At 39.7% G+C, this 14417-nt stretch overlaps 1 protein-coding gene across 6 annotated transcripts in view; it reads left to right on the top strand.

The window, feature by feature from the left end:
* LOC111874641 (E3 ubiquitin-protein ligase RNF19B) overlaps positions 1-14417 on the top strand; it is a 137496-nt gene that overhangs the window by 80950 nt on the left and 42129 nt on the right. For 5 of the 6 annotated variants that reach the window (XM_023870299.1, XM_023870297.1, XM_023870301.2 and 2 more), the window contains 6 exons: positions 141-289; positions 2436-2625; positions 3407-3521; positions 4948-5138; positions 7878-8022; positions 8282-8418. In XM_023870299.1, coding sequence (XP_023726067.1) covers positions 141-289; positions 2436-2625; positions 3407-3521; positions 4948-5138; positions 7878-8022; positions 8282-8418 — 927 coding nt within the window. Of the gene's footprint in view, positions 1-140; positions 290-2435; positions 2626-3406; positions 3522-4947; positions 5139-7877; positions 8023-8281; positions 8419-14417 lie in introns of those variants that run through there. The other variant, XM_033755544.1, reaches the window with a different exon arrangement.

Here is a 14417-nt window from a genome sequence, read left to right as displayed (position 1 = left end):
TTAATTTATATTCTGATTATACTTTCGTTTTAAAGTTAATGATAAGCCTGTATGCACCTCTTTAAATATAAGATTTTACATTAGAAAGTGAGGTACTTCAAACCTCTAAATTTATAAAATTATTATCATATGATTTGAAGGAGATGGACGTGGAAGTGGGCCATCTAGAGATGTGGAGAGAGGAGAAGCTGTCCGGCTCAGTAGTGTTGTTACTGGAGGAACTCCACTTCATGATGACCTGCAGCAAACTCCCAGTAAGGCCTCAGGCTTTGGAACAAGTGCTGGAAAGGTCACTGCTTCAGATATTACCTTCTCTTCATAATATGAAACTAGCCCTTATACTGCCTCTTATCAGTAGATTAATATTTCATATCCAACATGTTTATGCTCTTCAGAATTATAATATGCAACTATTCTGTGGTGATAGAAGTGAACACTGAGATATATGTTTCATTTCCAAAAAATTCAGATTAAAAATAATTCAGTTCAAAACCTTAAAGAATTAATAATATAATGTATGAAAAATGTTACTTATATAGGCCCTACAAAGACACTGGGAAGATTCAGCTGCAAATTATTATCTTATATTATGGTTTAAAAATATTCAGTTCACTCTCTGTAACATGTCCAGATTATTTTCCAGTAACCTTTATGTTATGTTATAATCTGTGCTTATGTTATCAACCTTTTTTGATCTATGATAGTATACTTGTAAAATGAAATGTTTTTGCCCAGCACAGATAATAAACAGACAAGGCAACCCGTAGGTGCATGATGGAGAACATATAACTTAATTTTATACAAGGAGATCGAAAAGTCGCACATATCAAACTAAAAGTTGTTATAAATTATATTGCAGTTAATATAATTATCTCCTACTGCTAGATTGTACTGTAGGAGTACTAACAACGAACAGAAACACCATCTGTCATGTATTGGTCATACGACGTCTGCAGTATAGCTTTGTTTATTGCATGACAGACAAGTCGTTTTCCCAAGAACGAGTTTTCATTGTGGAACATTATTTCACCAGTTGTTCTTCACTGACAAAGTGTGGTTTCACCTTAGTGGCTACGTGAACAGTCAAAACAATAGGATTTGGTCATCTGAAAATCTGTATGTGTTACATGAAAAGCCCTTGCACTGTCAGAAAATTGGAGTGTGTGTGCTGTATCACGTCGTTGAATAGTGGGCCCAATTGTCTTTGAAACAGCAGTGAACAGTCCAGTGTACCAGGGTCTGTAAAAACAATCTGCATACACTGGATGACCTCAAGAGGAACATTACAACAGCGATTAACAGCATCAGGTGCTCCACAAAGTGGCCTTAGATGTGGTAAAAAGAGCTCGCGCATGAATTGCTGAACAGGGAAGCCATTTCGAGCATTTGTTGTAAAGACATGATTTGATTTTGCATTTCTAAGATGTAAGGTTATAAACATTAATAGTAAGTGCTGTATGTCTCATTAAACCAGCAAAATAAAATTGCTTAGTATGATGTGCGCGACTTTTCGATCTCCCTGTAGTTGCAGCACCTGCTGGCAAGCCATGGTTGTAAGACATACTGTACCTCTGATTTTTTTAAGAAAAGACCAAAAATGTAAACAAATATAGAATAATATAGTATAATGCTGTAAAATTAGTAAAATTCAAAATTTGATCAGTAATGTTAAATCCAGACTTATCAGCCATGTCAAGTTTTGAAGATAATTGAGGGTAAATTGTATTTACAAATACTAGGTCTTTGATATTACAATAGCTCAATTGCTATTAAAGTGGAATGACATTTTACAAGTTACCGTGTGGACATAGTTTCAGTTCAGGGTATTCTGTATGGGATTTGTGGTGAGAATGTGACATTTGTGCCATTTTACTTGGTGTATGCATCTCGTAAGTTCAGTTCACCTTAGCTAAATATTTGTCATAATGGAAGGAATGTTCAGTCCCATGTATCTGAAACACTACTGAAATGGTTACAAATTTGCCTTACATATGTCTTTATTATATAGTCTTGAGATGTTATTTTAGACAAATTTTATTGGATTTAGTTTTTCTTATGATTTTGTTCAAATTCCTGGGACATCAGTTATTCTAGAGTATTATCACACTGTGGCCCTGGGGTCAACTCAACCTCTAACAGAAACGAGTACCAGGAATATTCTTGGAATGTTCTTGGGCATAAAGGGCTGCTGGCACGTAAAGCTGACAACCTTACCACCATCTGTGAGCCGATTATCTAGAAAATGTGAGAACCTCAACCTCTCACAACCCTACGAGCCTCCACGGCCTGTTACAGGGATAACTTTACTTTATTATTAAATATTACAGTGGAAAACTATTATCTTAAATTTTATCATGTTAGGAAACTTCATGTCTTTTATAAGGCTCCAAGATTTTTCCTATACTTATCTCACAAAATGGCTTATTTTTCCTCAGAGTGGTGAATTGGGTATTGCTGAATGTCCACTCTGTCTCGCAGAGTTACCAGTGGAATACTTCCCAGAACTGTCTACGTGTGGCCATCGTTCTTGCTATGATTGTTACCAGCAGTATCTACGGATTGAAATATCAGAGTCCCGAGTCAGCATAGCCTGCCCAGAATGTTCCGAGCCAATGCATCCAAATGGTGAGAACACTTATAATATTGTCACGTGTATGACATAACTAGTTGGGGTTTGGATTGGTAATCGGATTTATTGGGCTCTTTGATAAAACACGTGACTGCACTTTACCATTCACTATTACACACACTAAAGTCCATAGTCAGATCTTCACTAGCTGTTGTTAGTTAGCAGCTTTCAACAGCAGCAGTTCGTCTTCATCTGGGTTTCCAAACTATCCCTGGCCTCAACTGCCAGTTTCTCACACCAGCAGCTCACAATGACTGAGCCAGAGCAATTATCTGAATGGCTCACAAACTCATCCTGCTTATAACATCTCGGCACAGACTGCACAGAGGACACCATTCCTATGTTCCTGTGCCATTGTTGCCCGTTGGGGTTTCCACATGATTGCTACTCAGCCATTGCCTAGCAGCGGCCGTTGTTTGCAGAGCCAGTATTTAACAGTGGCTGTTGTATAGTCGCTTATTTCACAGTCATTGCCTAGCAACAGGTCTGTATTCCACACTATTATATGGTGACAAGGACAGTGTTTATCAAAATGTTTTACAGTTCTGAAAGCCTGTTAGCCCTTTCAGTGCCATATTGTTTTTGCATGCAGAAAACAACTGTGCTGAATTTCTTTTTGCTGTTTTATGTTAAAGAGGTCTGCATCACAGAATAATATAATGGAAAGGCTTAGGTTTATTACCAGTGGAAGTATCCTGATGTCTTCTTTCATGAACTTTTTAAAATGATTGTATAAACTGGATTGTGTTCTTATTCTGAAGTGTTCATGTCTTTCAGATATTCGGATGATTTTGAATGATAAAATGCAATATGAGAAATATGAGGACTTCATGGTGCGTCGAGTATTGGCTGTGGACCCAGACACACGCTGGTGCCCAGCTCCAGACTGCAGGTATAACTCTTTTCCATTGTGTTACATTGCAGTACTTATGCATGAGAGAAAAGGGAGGGACTGTAGTAATGAGTCTGGTCTTTCATACTGTCTTAGGATGTTGATGGATGCCATAAATTAAAATTAACATTTATTTTTATTTATTTTGTGCTTGCTCAAAATCTAAATTCCATATCCTGTAATTATGAACAATGTGAGATATCATGACTGCATATTTCATTGTATTACACCAGTTATACACTATTCTTGGGAAATTATTCTGAGTTCGTCAGTGACATTCAGTTGGCAGTTTAGACAGTAATGTCAGGTAATTGGGCTGTGCCATAGCTCAAGTGGTTAGTCACTGGCTTCTCACCGAGGCGGCCCAGGTTCAGTCCCGGGTCTGGTCAAGTGGGATTTGTGGTGGGCAAAGTGGTGCTGCAGTAGCTTTTCTCCAAGTACTTCGGTTTCCCCTGCCAATCTTCATTCCACCAATTGCTCCACAATCACCCTCACCTATCATCTGGGGCTGGTACAATAGACCAGACATGGCCGCAGTACAAGGGACTTAGTCCCACCCCATTAGCAATAAAAAAATGTTAAGTAATTAGTTTTGGGGATAGAGTTTCCAAGTCAACTCTGTTCAAAATGTAATGCGAAATGTGCAGTCTAAACATTAGAATCACTAGCCTATGGAAATTCTTGCAGGGTGATTATGACATTTCAGCCACTTTTAAAATTAAAAATCAACATGGACTCGCATGTCACTTTGGTGACATAGCAGATCTGAATTTTGAATTTGTAGCGTCGAATGTACCATCTAGTATGTATGCTGAAACATACTTCACACCTGACTTTAGAACAGTTCTGACATGTCTTGTACGTGCTCCGTTCACAACAGTTTTGTGTAAGGCCAATAACTCACAGCCAAATCTTGGAACTTTGAATCATTAATAAATTAGATACATTGTAGTCTAAATTATGGAAGAGACGCTTTTAATCAACCAGCAGTGTGCATTAGTAAAACTTTGTTTTTGTGTGGTGAATTGGATACATGCTTTGGATGGAGCCACATATAATTGAGGGTCAAATGAGTTTTTTTGACAAACTGTAAATAAAAAAGTTGTTCCTGTGCTTAATTAATTAAGCAATTGTGCACCATGCCATGAAGATGCATGGGTAAGTGGAAGTATAGCTCCACCATTCTTGACCTTGGCACTAGATGGAGGTGGGTGGTCAGCTTCACGCCCCTGCCACACCAAGGTTCCCATTGGTTACGAAAAATGTGAAAATGGACATTGGCATGCAGTAAAAGTGTGAAAATAGGCATTGACCTGCAGACAGTAGAAGTTGCATGGTGACAGCATAATATGTTATTCCATATCTTAGAAATTCACTTACTGCTTAAAAGGTTAACTCTTGTGATTTAATGCCTTGTGTTATGCAGTTTTGCTGTGATAGCAGCTGGATGTGCCAGTTGCCCAAAAATCAAGTGCGAACGTCCCGGTTGTGATGCTTACTTCTGCTATCACTGCAAAGCAGAATGGCATCCAAACCAGACTTGTGATGCAGCTAGAGCTCAGCGATCTCCAAATGTGCGTTCTTCGTCTGTCAGCTTCAGTCAGGACTCACAGCATCGTAAGTCTCTTCTTCTAGGTGTATGCATTTGGATTTGCGCATGTGTGTACATGGCACATGCGCTTGCCTTTGCTTGCACACAGGTCATGCAGATATATGAAATCAAACATTATTTCCATTAGCATGAGTGAACTTGAAGTGGCAGAATATAAGTATAATTATAAACATTGAATTTTGCACAAAATGTACCGTAAGTCCAAAAAGTATCCAACTTAATTTTTTCCACTGTAAATAATGGCCAAAGGGGTGGGGAAACTGAGCATAGTGGTAGAAGGGACTTTCATGCGCATGCCTGATTTTTTGCTCACTCGCAACACTGCCGGATGCATCTGTGGCTGCCAGATAGTGAAGCGGTGTAACACGTGTTCGTCGCATTCTTGTTTCGCTCAAGAGGACAGAACGCTTGGAGCAGCGATACGGCATTAAGTTTTGTCAGAAACTTGGGGATACCCAAGCGGAAACAATTGGCAAATTAGCAGGCTTTTGACGATGATGCAATGGGGGTCACTTAAATTAAAGAGTGGTTCAACCACTTTAAACATGGTCGTATGTCAGCGGACAGTGAGCAGCATTCCAGGAGACCTTCAATGCTGATGTCATTGAAAAAGTGCGGACACTGATCATGGAGGACCATCATTTGGCCATCTGTGAAGTTGCTGATACGGTTGGGATCAGCAGAGGTTCTGCAAACACAATTTTAACTGAGGATTTGGGCATGCGAAGAGTGGCGGCAAAATTTGTGCCCAGGCTGCTTTCACCGGAGCAACAACAGCTCCATCTTGAGGTCACGCAGGACATGCTGGAGCACGCCAACAGGGATCCTGAGTTCCTGAAGACTGTGATCACTGGTGACGAGTTGTGGGTGTACGGATATGACCTGGAAACCAAGGTCCAGGCGTCACAATGGAAGCATCCAACATCCCCGAGGCCCAAAAGAGCACGACAGGTTCAGAGCAATGTGAAGGTGATACTGACTGTTTTTTTCGATTACCGGGGTGTTGTGCATGATGAGTACGGACCTCTAGGCCAGACTGTCGATAAGGAGTACTACCAAGAAGTCCTCCGCCATCTTCGTGATCCAGTTGGGCACAAGAGACTGGAGCTGTGGGACGCACGCAACTGGCAGGTGCATCATGACAACACCCCAGCTCATTCATCACACCTGATCCAGGGTTTCCTGGCCAAGCATGGCATTCCACAGGTTCGCCAGGCTCTCTACTCTCCTGACATGGCTCCTTGTGATATCTGGCTGTTCCCAAAATTGAAGACACCTCTAAAAGGCTGCCGTTTTGACAGCCGAAAGGACATCATATAGAACGCAATGGCGCAGCTGCACGCCATTCCAAAAGAAGCCATCCAGCGATGGAAGGACCTCTGGGCTAAGTGTGTGGAGTCACAAGGGGCCTACTTTGAAGGCGATTAGATATTGTAACCACCCAGATACAGAACTTTTTTTTCCCGGCCCAAGGTCAGATACATTTTGGACAGAGTAGTATATCACTTCATCAGTCTAGTTATGTTTGTGTTTGAAAGGAAAACGAAATTGTTTACTTAATTTATGATGAAAAGCAGACAAGTTTTTTATTAAAAATGATAGAAAGAGTGGTAAGATTTCTGTTCAGTTCAAATTGTAATTCAGGTATTATACAAAGTAGTGAACTTCTTCTGATTACACGCGCACACAGCACTAAAATCATTTTTGTATAACATCTAGGGTGCCATCATTAGAACTGGTAATTTTCTTTCACAGTTATAATGAAATTAATTTCCAATTTACACATATAAGAAATAATTTACTGAAGTACCATTATTGGAACTAAATAATTTTCTTTCATAACTAAAGGAAAATTTATGTATGTAATAAATAACAGATAACATAAATAAATCCAGAAAGCAGATGTTGCACCAAATAAAAAATTCAGAATTGATTGTAGAGTTTTTTGTCCACATCTTGAGTGCCTTGGCTTGCAGAACCTCAGTCCAGGTACATAGAGGACTGAAGGTGATGATTGTTAAATACTATAGAGTAAGCAGTTGTTCTTTGTTTCAGTCTTGATTCTATGAGTGTAAAAAAAGAATGTTCCAAATGTAAAAGTGTAGTTCTCAGATCAATACCAATTTGCCTTTTCTGACTTCTCAAAATGCTTACGAAGAAACGTACAGTGTAGAGTTACACTGTAAGAAGTTGGGTGAAAAATTCCTCTTCTCTGTCTTCTTCTTCTTCTTCTTCTACTAAGATTGTATCATATTCGTCCATGATATAGTGCCGAAACATGATGTGAAGTGACAGGTGAAAGTGGATGCACTGCAAGACGGACACTGTATATATATCATGGACGAAAATCAGTGCAACAGGATGCTAAAATACAACATTATGTATCATATTCAGTAATACATTATAATTATATTCTCCACAGTGAGTACATAAAATTGATTTGTTATCAAATGTTTTGGATGATCAGCCATGTCAGGATGATTGCCTTAGAAATTTTATTACTCAGCCAAGTCCTATTACATAGACTTGACTTCTAGGAAATTTCAAGGTGATTGGAACTAAGTCATACTTTAAACATCATTAAAATTATATCATGCATCAAATTTGGTAGTTTCATTATGTATATTAATTATGCCTTCATTAAACTTATGAATACATAATAAGAAACATAGTGCACTGAGAGCATTACTATACAAATAGTGATTACATTGTGACCCTTTCTAAGTTGTGAAGTTGTCTTGCAGGTGATGACATTAAACCATGTCCACGATGCCAGGTATTGATTGTGAAGATGGATGATGGTTCCTGCAACCATATGACTTGCGCCGTGTGTGGAGCTGAGTTCTGTTGGCTCTGTATGAATGAGATTACTGATCTCCATTACCTAAGGTAATTCGCTAAAGCCATACATAGAAGTGACCATTACACTGGTTCATTTCCACTTCTTGAAACACGGGTAAATCAGATTTTAAGGCCTCTTGTGACACAACTGAAATTACAATCCATGCTCCACATCTCTGTGTGTCACAATTTTATTCCTGTGTTATTTGTTTTAAAGTTATAAAACTAACTTTGAAAATATGAATATACAAGTAATGCACTTAGTTACAATTACATTTTGCTGAGATATATAATTCTCTTCTTGCAGTCCATCAGGTTGCACATTTTGGGGCAAGAAGCCATGGTCAAGAAAAAAGAAACTTCTCTGGCAGCTGGGCACATTGGTTGGTGCTCCTGTAGGAATCAGCCTAATTGCAGGCATTGCAGTACCTGCTATGATCATTGGTACGCACATTATATTTATGTACAGTATTTGAAAAGAACAAAGGAGTTCTGGTCAGAACTCATAAAGCCTACTTCCCTTTCACATAGCTCTCTAGTCCTATAGATGTGTTACTGTTATTGACATTTTATTTTATTTTTGAGAGGAACGTATTTCTTAAATACAGATTTAGTTTATATTAAATTTGTCATATAACCTCAGAGGTTCACACCATCAGAATATTTGCAATTGTTTACTTTTAAACATTATTTTTCACATAATGTGTAGGTAGGTTTATGACATATCTCTCTCTGAAGTTGTTTATTAGTTATCCCCATTAAACCTAAAGTTAAAAAAAAATTCTCACTGCTGCCTTTTGTGTTTTGCATTTTATGAAGAAGTTGCTTTCACAGAAATGCATATCTATTACCATGCATGATTTCAGAACCCTAAATCAAGTGGTAATAGTGTTGCTGCCACCTGACAGATTCATGCTGTCAGTGGCATAACATTCATACCAAATTTCATGAAAATAAGCTAACTTGTCCAAAAACTGGAATGCAGGGATGCACAGACACTCACACACATACACACCAACAGCATTGTATTCTCTTTAGCCTACTTTTACCTTTAAGGAAAGTTGCTATTGGAAAGTTCCTGGACTATTATTGTTCTAACTGCCTTGGTGAGAGAAGGTGAGAGGGGAGGCCAGGGTCACACTTCCGCAAGCCTGTTGCATCAGTCTACCACGTGACACCACGCTGTGAACGCTCATTGTTTTTACACGAGTGCTTTTTTGAATTTGTGTTTCGTTTTGTCTGCAATGGATGGCAAAATCAAGCAATACGAGGTGTGTTCAGGAAATAACGGGAATTTTAAAATTTCGCGGGTTTGGAGAGTCCAATTGTCAAAATTTTTTTTTTATTATGTTGGTATACATGCCCCTGAAGTACAATAAAATTTTCAGCTGTATTCATTGCTTACTTTGTCTGTGGCAGCCGCTAAGGTTAGACGTGTTTTTATGAGCTTGGCGATTTTCGTTTGTTAAAAGAAATGGATCAAAGAATTTGTATCAAATTTTGCGTAAAAAATGAAATAAAGTGTTACAAAGTGTGTGAAATGTTAACAAAGGCCTATGGTGAGTCTGTTATGAGTAAAACAAGAGTTTACGAGTGGTATAAGCGTTTCCAAGATGGCCGTGAAGACGTTGCAGATGACGAGCGCCCCGGACGCCCCAGCACATCAACAACCGATGAAAACGTGGAAAAAGTGAAAGCAATGATTATGAATGATCGCCGAATCACAATCAGAGAAGTCGCTGATGATGTTGGCATATCGATTGGCTCATGCCATGAAATTTTTTCGAATGTTTTGGGTATGAAACGCGTGGCAGCAAAATTTGTTCCAAAATTGCTGAATTTTGAACAAAAACAGCGGCGAATGGAAGTTGCTCAGGAATCACTAAAGGAAGTCAACGATGATGCAGAATTACTGAAACGTGTTATAACAGGTGACGAAACATGGGTTTACGGATATGACGTTGAAACTAAGGCTCAATCGTCTCAGTGGAAGCATCCTGGATCGCCAAGACCGAAAAAGGCTCGACAAGTGCGTTCGAACGTGAAGGTTATGCTTACTGTGTTCTTCAATTTTAATGGCATAGTGCATCATGAATTCTTGCCTCAAGGTCAAACGGTCAATAAGGAGTACTACCTGAAAGTTCAACGCCGTTTGCGTGAGGCAATCCGAAAAAAACGCCCGGATTTGTGGAAAAACAATTCATGGCTTTTGCACCACGATAATGCACCTGCTCACACTTCGTTGCTTGTTCGTGAATTCTTGGCCAAAAACAATACTGTAACGATGCCCCAGCCTCCATATTCGCCAGACATGGCTCCGTGTGACTTTTTCCTATTTCCAAAAATAAAGAGAACCTTAAAGGGCCGTCGTTTTACAAGCATAGATGACATTAAAAGCGCATCGCTGAAAGAGCTAAAGGCTATCCCAAAAATCGAGTTTGAGAAGTGTTTCGATGATTGGAAGAAGCGCTGGCGTAAGTGCATAATATCGAATGGGGACTATTTTGAAGGCGACAACATTAATGTAGACGAATGAATAAATATTTTTTCCAAAATACGGAAATTCCCGTCATTTTTTGAACACACCTCGTATGTCTGCATCAAGTTTTGCGTGAAGCTCAGTAAATCCACTGCCAAAACCCTTGAAATCCTTTGTGAGGCTCTTGGAGAATTTTCTTTAAGCCGTGTGGCAGTTTTTGATTGGCATTCACGTTTGAAGGCCAGTTGAGTGTTGATTGAAGATGATGAACATTCATGGCGACCAAGCACCAGCAAAACTACAGAAAATGTTGAAAAAATTTGAGAACTCTTCCATGGAGACCATCACCAAACAATCCATGAGCTCACAGACACCACTGGGATCAGTTATGGAGTTTGCCAGGAGATCTTAACAGAAAATTTGAACATGCACCACATTGCCACGAAGTTTCTTCCCCAACTCTCAACAAATGATCAAAAGCAGCGGTGCATAAACATGTATCTTGAGCTATCCCTCTGGGATCATAATGGATTATGAAAGTTGGATTATGGTTATGATCCAGAAACAAACCAACAGATGTTGCAGTGGAAGAGCCCACAATCACCAAGAGCAAAAAAAGTGCTGCAGGTCTGGAGCTTAACAAAGAGCATGCCCATTGTTTCTTTTGATGTGAAGGGGATTGTTCACTGAATTTGTTCCTCCTAACACTAGTCAGCTCTGACTTTTACTGTAACGTTTTGAGACGCTTGAGAGAAAATGTGCGATGAAAACACCAGAACTTTGGTGCAACCAGAACTGGCTCCTTCATCACAAGAACGCGCCTGGCCACCTGTTCCTGAAAAGCACAGAGTTTGTGACTTACAGCAATATGGTTATCATTCTCCATCCTCCCTTCTGGCTGAACTTAGTCCCCCATGATTTAATTTTGTTTCCCAAATTGAAAATGAAACTGAAGGGACAACGTTTTTTAAATGTGTCAGACATCCAAAGGGAATCGATTGCTGTATACATTCCCAAGGAGACTATTTTGAAGGAGATGGTAGCCAAGATTGATTAAGTTGAGCTAGCATTTCATTTTTACCTGGTCCGGGAACTATCCGATAAACCTTATATATTGTAAAATGATTCACTAATGTCACTGGTTGAAGCACAAATTGCTTATTTATAGTTAGAGCATTTAATGTTCCACATGTGAACAGGTTTTGTGTCCATCTCCCTTCCAAATTACCAAAAATCCTTGTATTGATATGTGGTCATTCCTGATTCCCATTTTTCTTTTTTTATTATTTACTGTTTCATTTTTTCTCATGTTTGCTACATCCAGAGTCTTCAGTTGAAATGTAAAGGTGCTGCTGGTGATAGTATGTCAATATTTTTTTGTGACTATACAGGGATTTTCTCAGTCATCTTTTTACTGTAATTAATACTGAATTTCTGTTGAAGTAGAGAGTCTGAGGTTGAGTGAAAACCCCTGTGCCCAGTCCTTTATGGTCACTCTGTAAATGCTGTCGCTCGCGATAGAGTAATCAGTTTGTTCCTTGCGTGAAAATATTCAAAAGGAACAATGATGCCATGTAAACCAATACCATGCCTTAGAAAGAGGGCCAGAGGAGAAGGAGGAAGGCAAATAGGAACAGCAAGATAGCTCTGAAACTAAGCTTTCTTGTTGAAGTGTTATTGCATGTCATTTGAGCAGGAAAAGAATGCATAGACCAGACTGAGGGCACACATTGTAGCATCACATTCCATCTCAGTTGAATGCTTTTAGTATGACAGCTTAAGGTAGGCTCCACACTGGCATGCATCAAGATATGTAACACTCAAGACACGATGTCTGCAACATGACACAAAGAAAGGAGCACAGTTGAAACAAATGAGATTATGAAAACCGCCGCACACCAGTCTGAGTCATGATGCTGATGTCAGCTTCATGCTGACAAATCACAAATGAAGCAAGACTGCGTCTTTTGTCCCATGTCTTGATGCAGTTGGTGTGCGGCTGCTCTAAAAGACACAGGATTGCCCAAGAATATTATCTTTCAGTGTAAATTGTATATATTTTTGTAAATATCTTTGTGTTGTAGTCTTCTGGGTTATGACACTCTGCAGTCTGATAAATGATTTTTATGGTAAAACTATTTAATAAGTGTAAAACAAAAACTATGAAAAATAACGTAAAAATGTTTCACCAAAATATACATGGTTTAAGAAATAAGTATAATGAAAAATTATGTCATTTAGAAGAGTATACACCTCAAGTACTCTGTTTCACCGAACATCATCTTGGTAGTGATGAAATAGTTTATATTGTAACGTGTTTCGTTACTGAAGACGCTGTAGAGATGGTTAATTGGTTTATTTAACAATCTACAAATAACGGCTACAATTAATTATCACTATATTACGGGTTTCCACACTGTACAAACCCTACAACAAAATCTCTTAACACAATCTTCACTTGTCTTCACGTACTAATAACGCGGGAGCTATACAAGTCTCCCTGAATTACACACTCCGAGTATAACTGTACTACAGCACTCACTATGTCTGGAAAGCACACGAAAAGTCTTCCGCTCGCTGACTTCTTAAGTATCGCACACTCGCAGGCTGCTATGTTTCAACTCGGCGACTGTTACTTTATAACTGAAGTCACCGACTGCCACAGTAGAACTCACTGGTACCAGCTGTGCAGCCCACTTATATAGCTGCAGTGCTTGCCGGTTGCGTAATGAGTGCCACGTCATCCTGTTACGTCACCACTGTTGACTCGCCTTGCATAGTTACCAGGTTGCGGGGGCTCGGCTATCTTCGGCTCCGCTCGTGACGTCACCGCGCATAGCTGCCAGGATGCGGGGTGATTACTCGCCTATTACGCGAGCGTTACGTTACCGCTGAGGGGTGGGAGGGGAGCGCTGACTCACCCGCCGCGTCACTGCTGGTGTGGGGGGGGGCTCGGCTTTGTGCAACATGTCACAATATTAATTTGGCCAATTATACTTTAGGTGTATATTAAAATAGGTAAAATTTTAAGAAGGGTGGAACGTGTATACAGGGTGTCCCAGGAGGAATGTGCCAGACTTCGGGAGGGTGTTCCTTATGTTAAAGTATGCCGATATAACACAAAACACCTATGTCCAAAGTTGAACAGTTACGGAGATAATGGCCAGAGAAGTGTGAAATTTTTGACAGGTGTTACACGCTTGTTGATTGCCAAATACATATTAAAACTGGCAGGAATATGTGGTTTCTGTAGTGTTAATAATGTACATAACATCAAACTAATTTGTGAGTGACATGAAGCCATTAAATTGAACTACAAAAAAACTCGCACGCCATGTCATAGTTGTCGTTAGGGTTCCAAGCACTATACATGACACATGAATGGCAAGCACTGACGTAACATGGCCGACTGCACATTCTGGTATGCGAGTGTATGCGGCTAGTATGAGCCGTGATCACCACACTCAAGGACAAACATCGATAAGACTTGTCACCTAACAGGTACAGTGCGTGGACCCACCAGAAGACCACACTTTTCTCGGGCCATTATCTCTGTAACCGTTCAACTTTTGACAAAGGTGTTTTGCGTTGTGGGATGTCGTATGAATGAATAGGCAACCACTAGTTGAACTGTCCTATAGGGTTTATTGTAGCTGCACCATATACACAGATGGATAACAACAATAGTGAACTGCTTGAACACTGAACTGGTATTGTAGAACGGTAGAACTAGACTGTAGACTCTCACTGCAAGTCAGTGTATCTTCTTATGTAGCCTGGAGTCGGACATATGGAAAACGGTTACGTAATAGGTGCTGCTATTGCCGGTTACCGTGTTTACTAGTTCCCTAGCAACCGCTGTTTACTTGCTTTTGCCTAGCAACCGTTGTTTACTCGTTGCTAAGCAATGACGTTTGCGTTGTCACACTTGCTTGACTGTGGGCAGTTCCCACATCACCCCCCC

The sequence above is a fragment of the Cryptotermes secundus genome, unplaced genomic scaffold (genome assembly GCF_002891405.2).
Source record: "Cryptotermes secundus unplaced genomic scaffold, Csec_1.0 scaffold56, whole genome shotgun sequence".
Classification (NCBI taxonomy): Eukaryota; Metazoa; Arthropoda; class Insecta; order Blattodea; family Kalotermitidae; genus Cryptotermes; species Cryptotermes secundus.
Note: the sequence above shows the minus strand (reverse complement) of the source record. Positions and strands in the feature narration are given on the sequence as shown.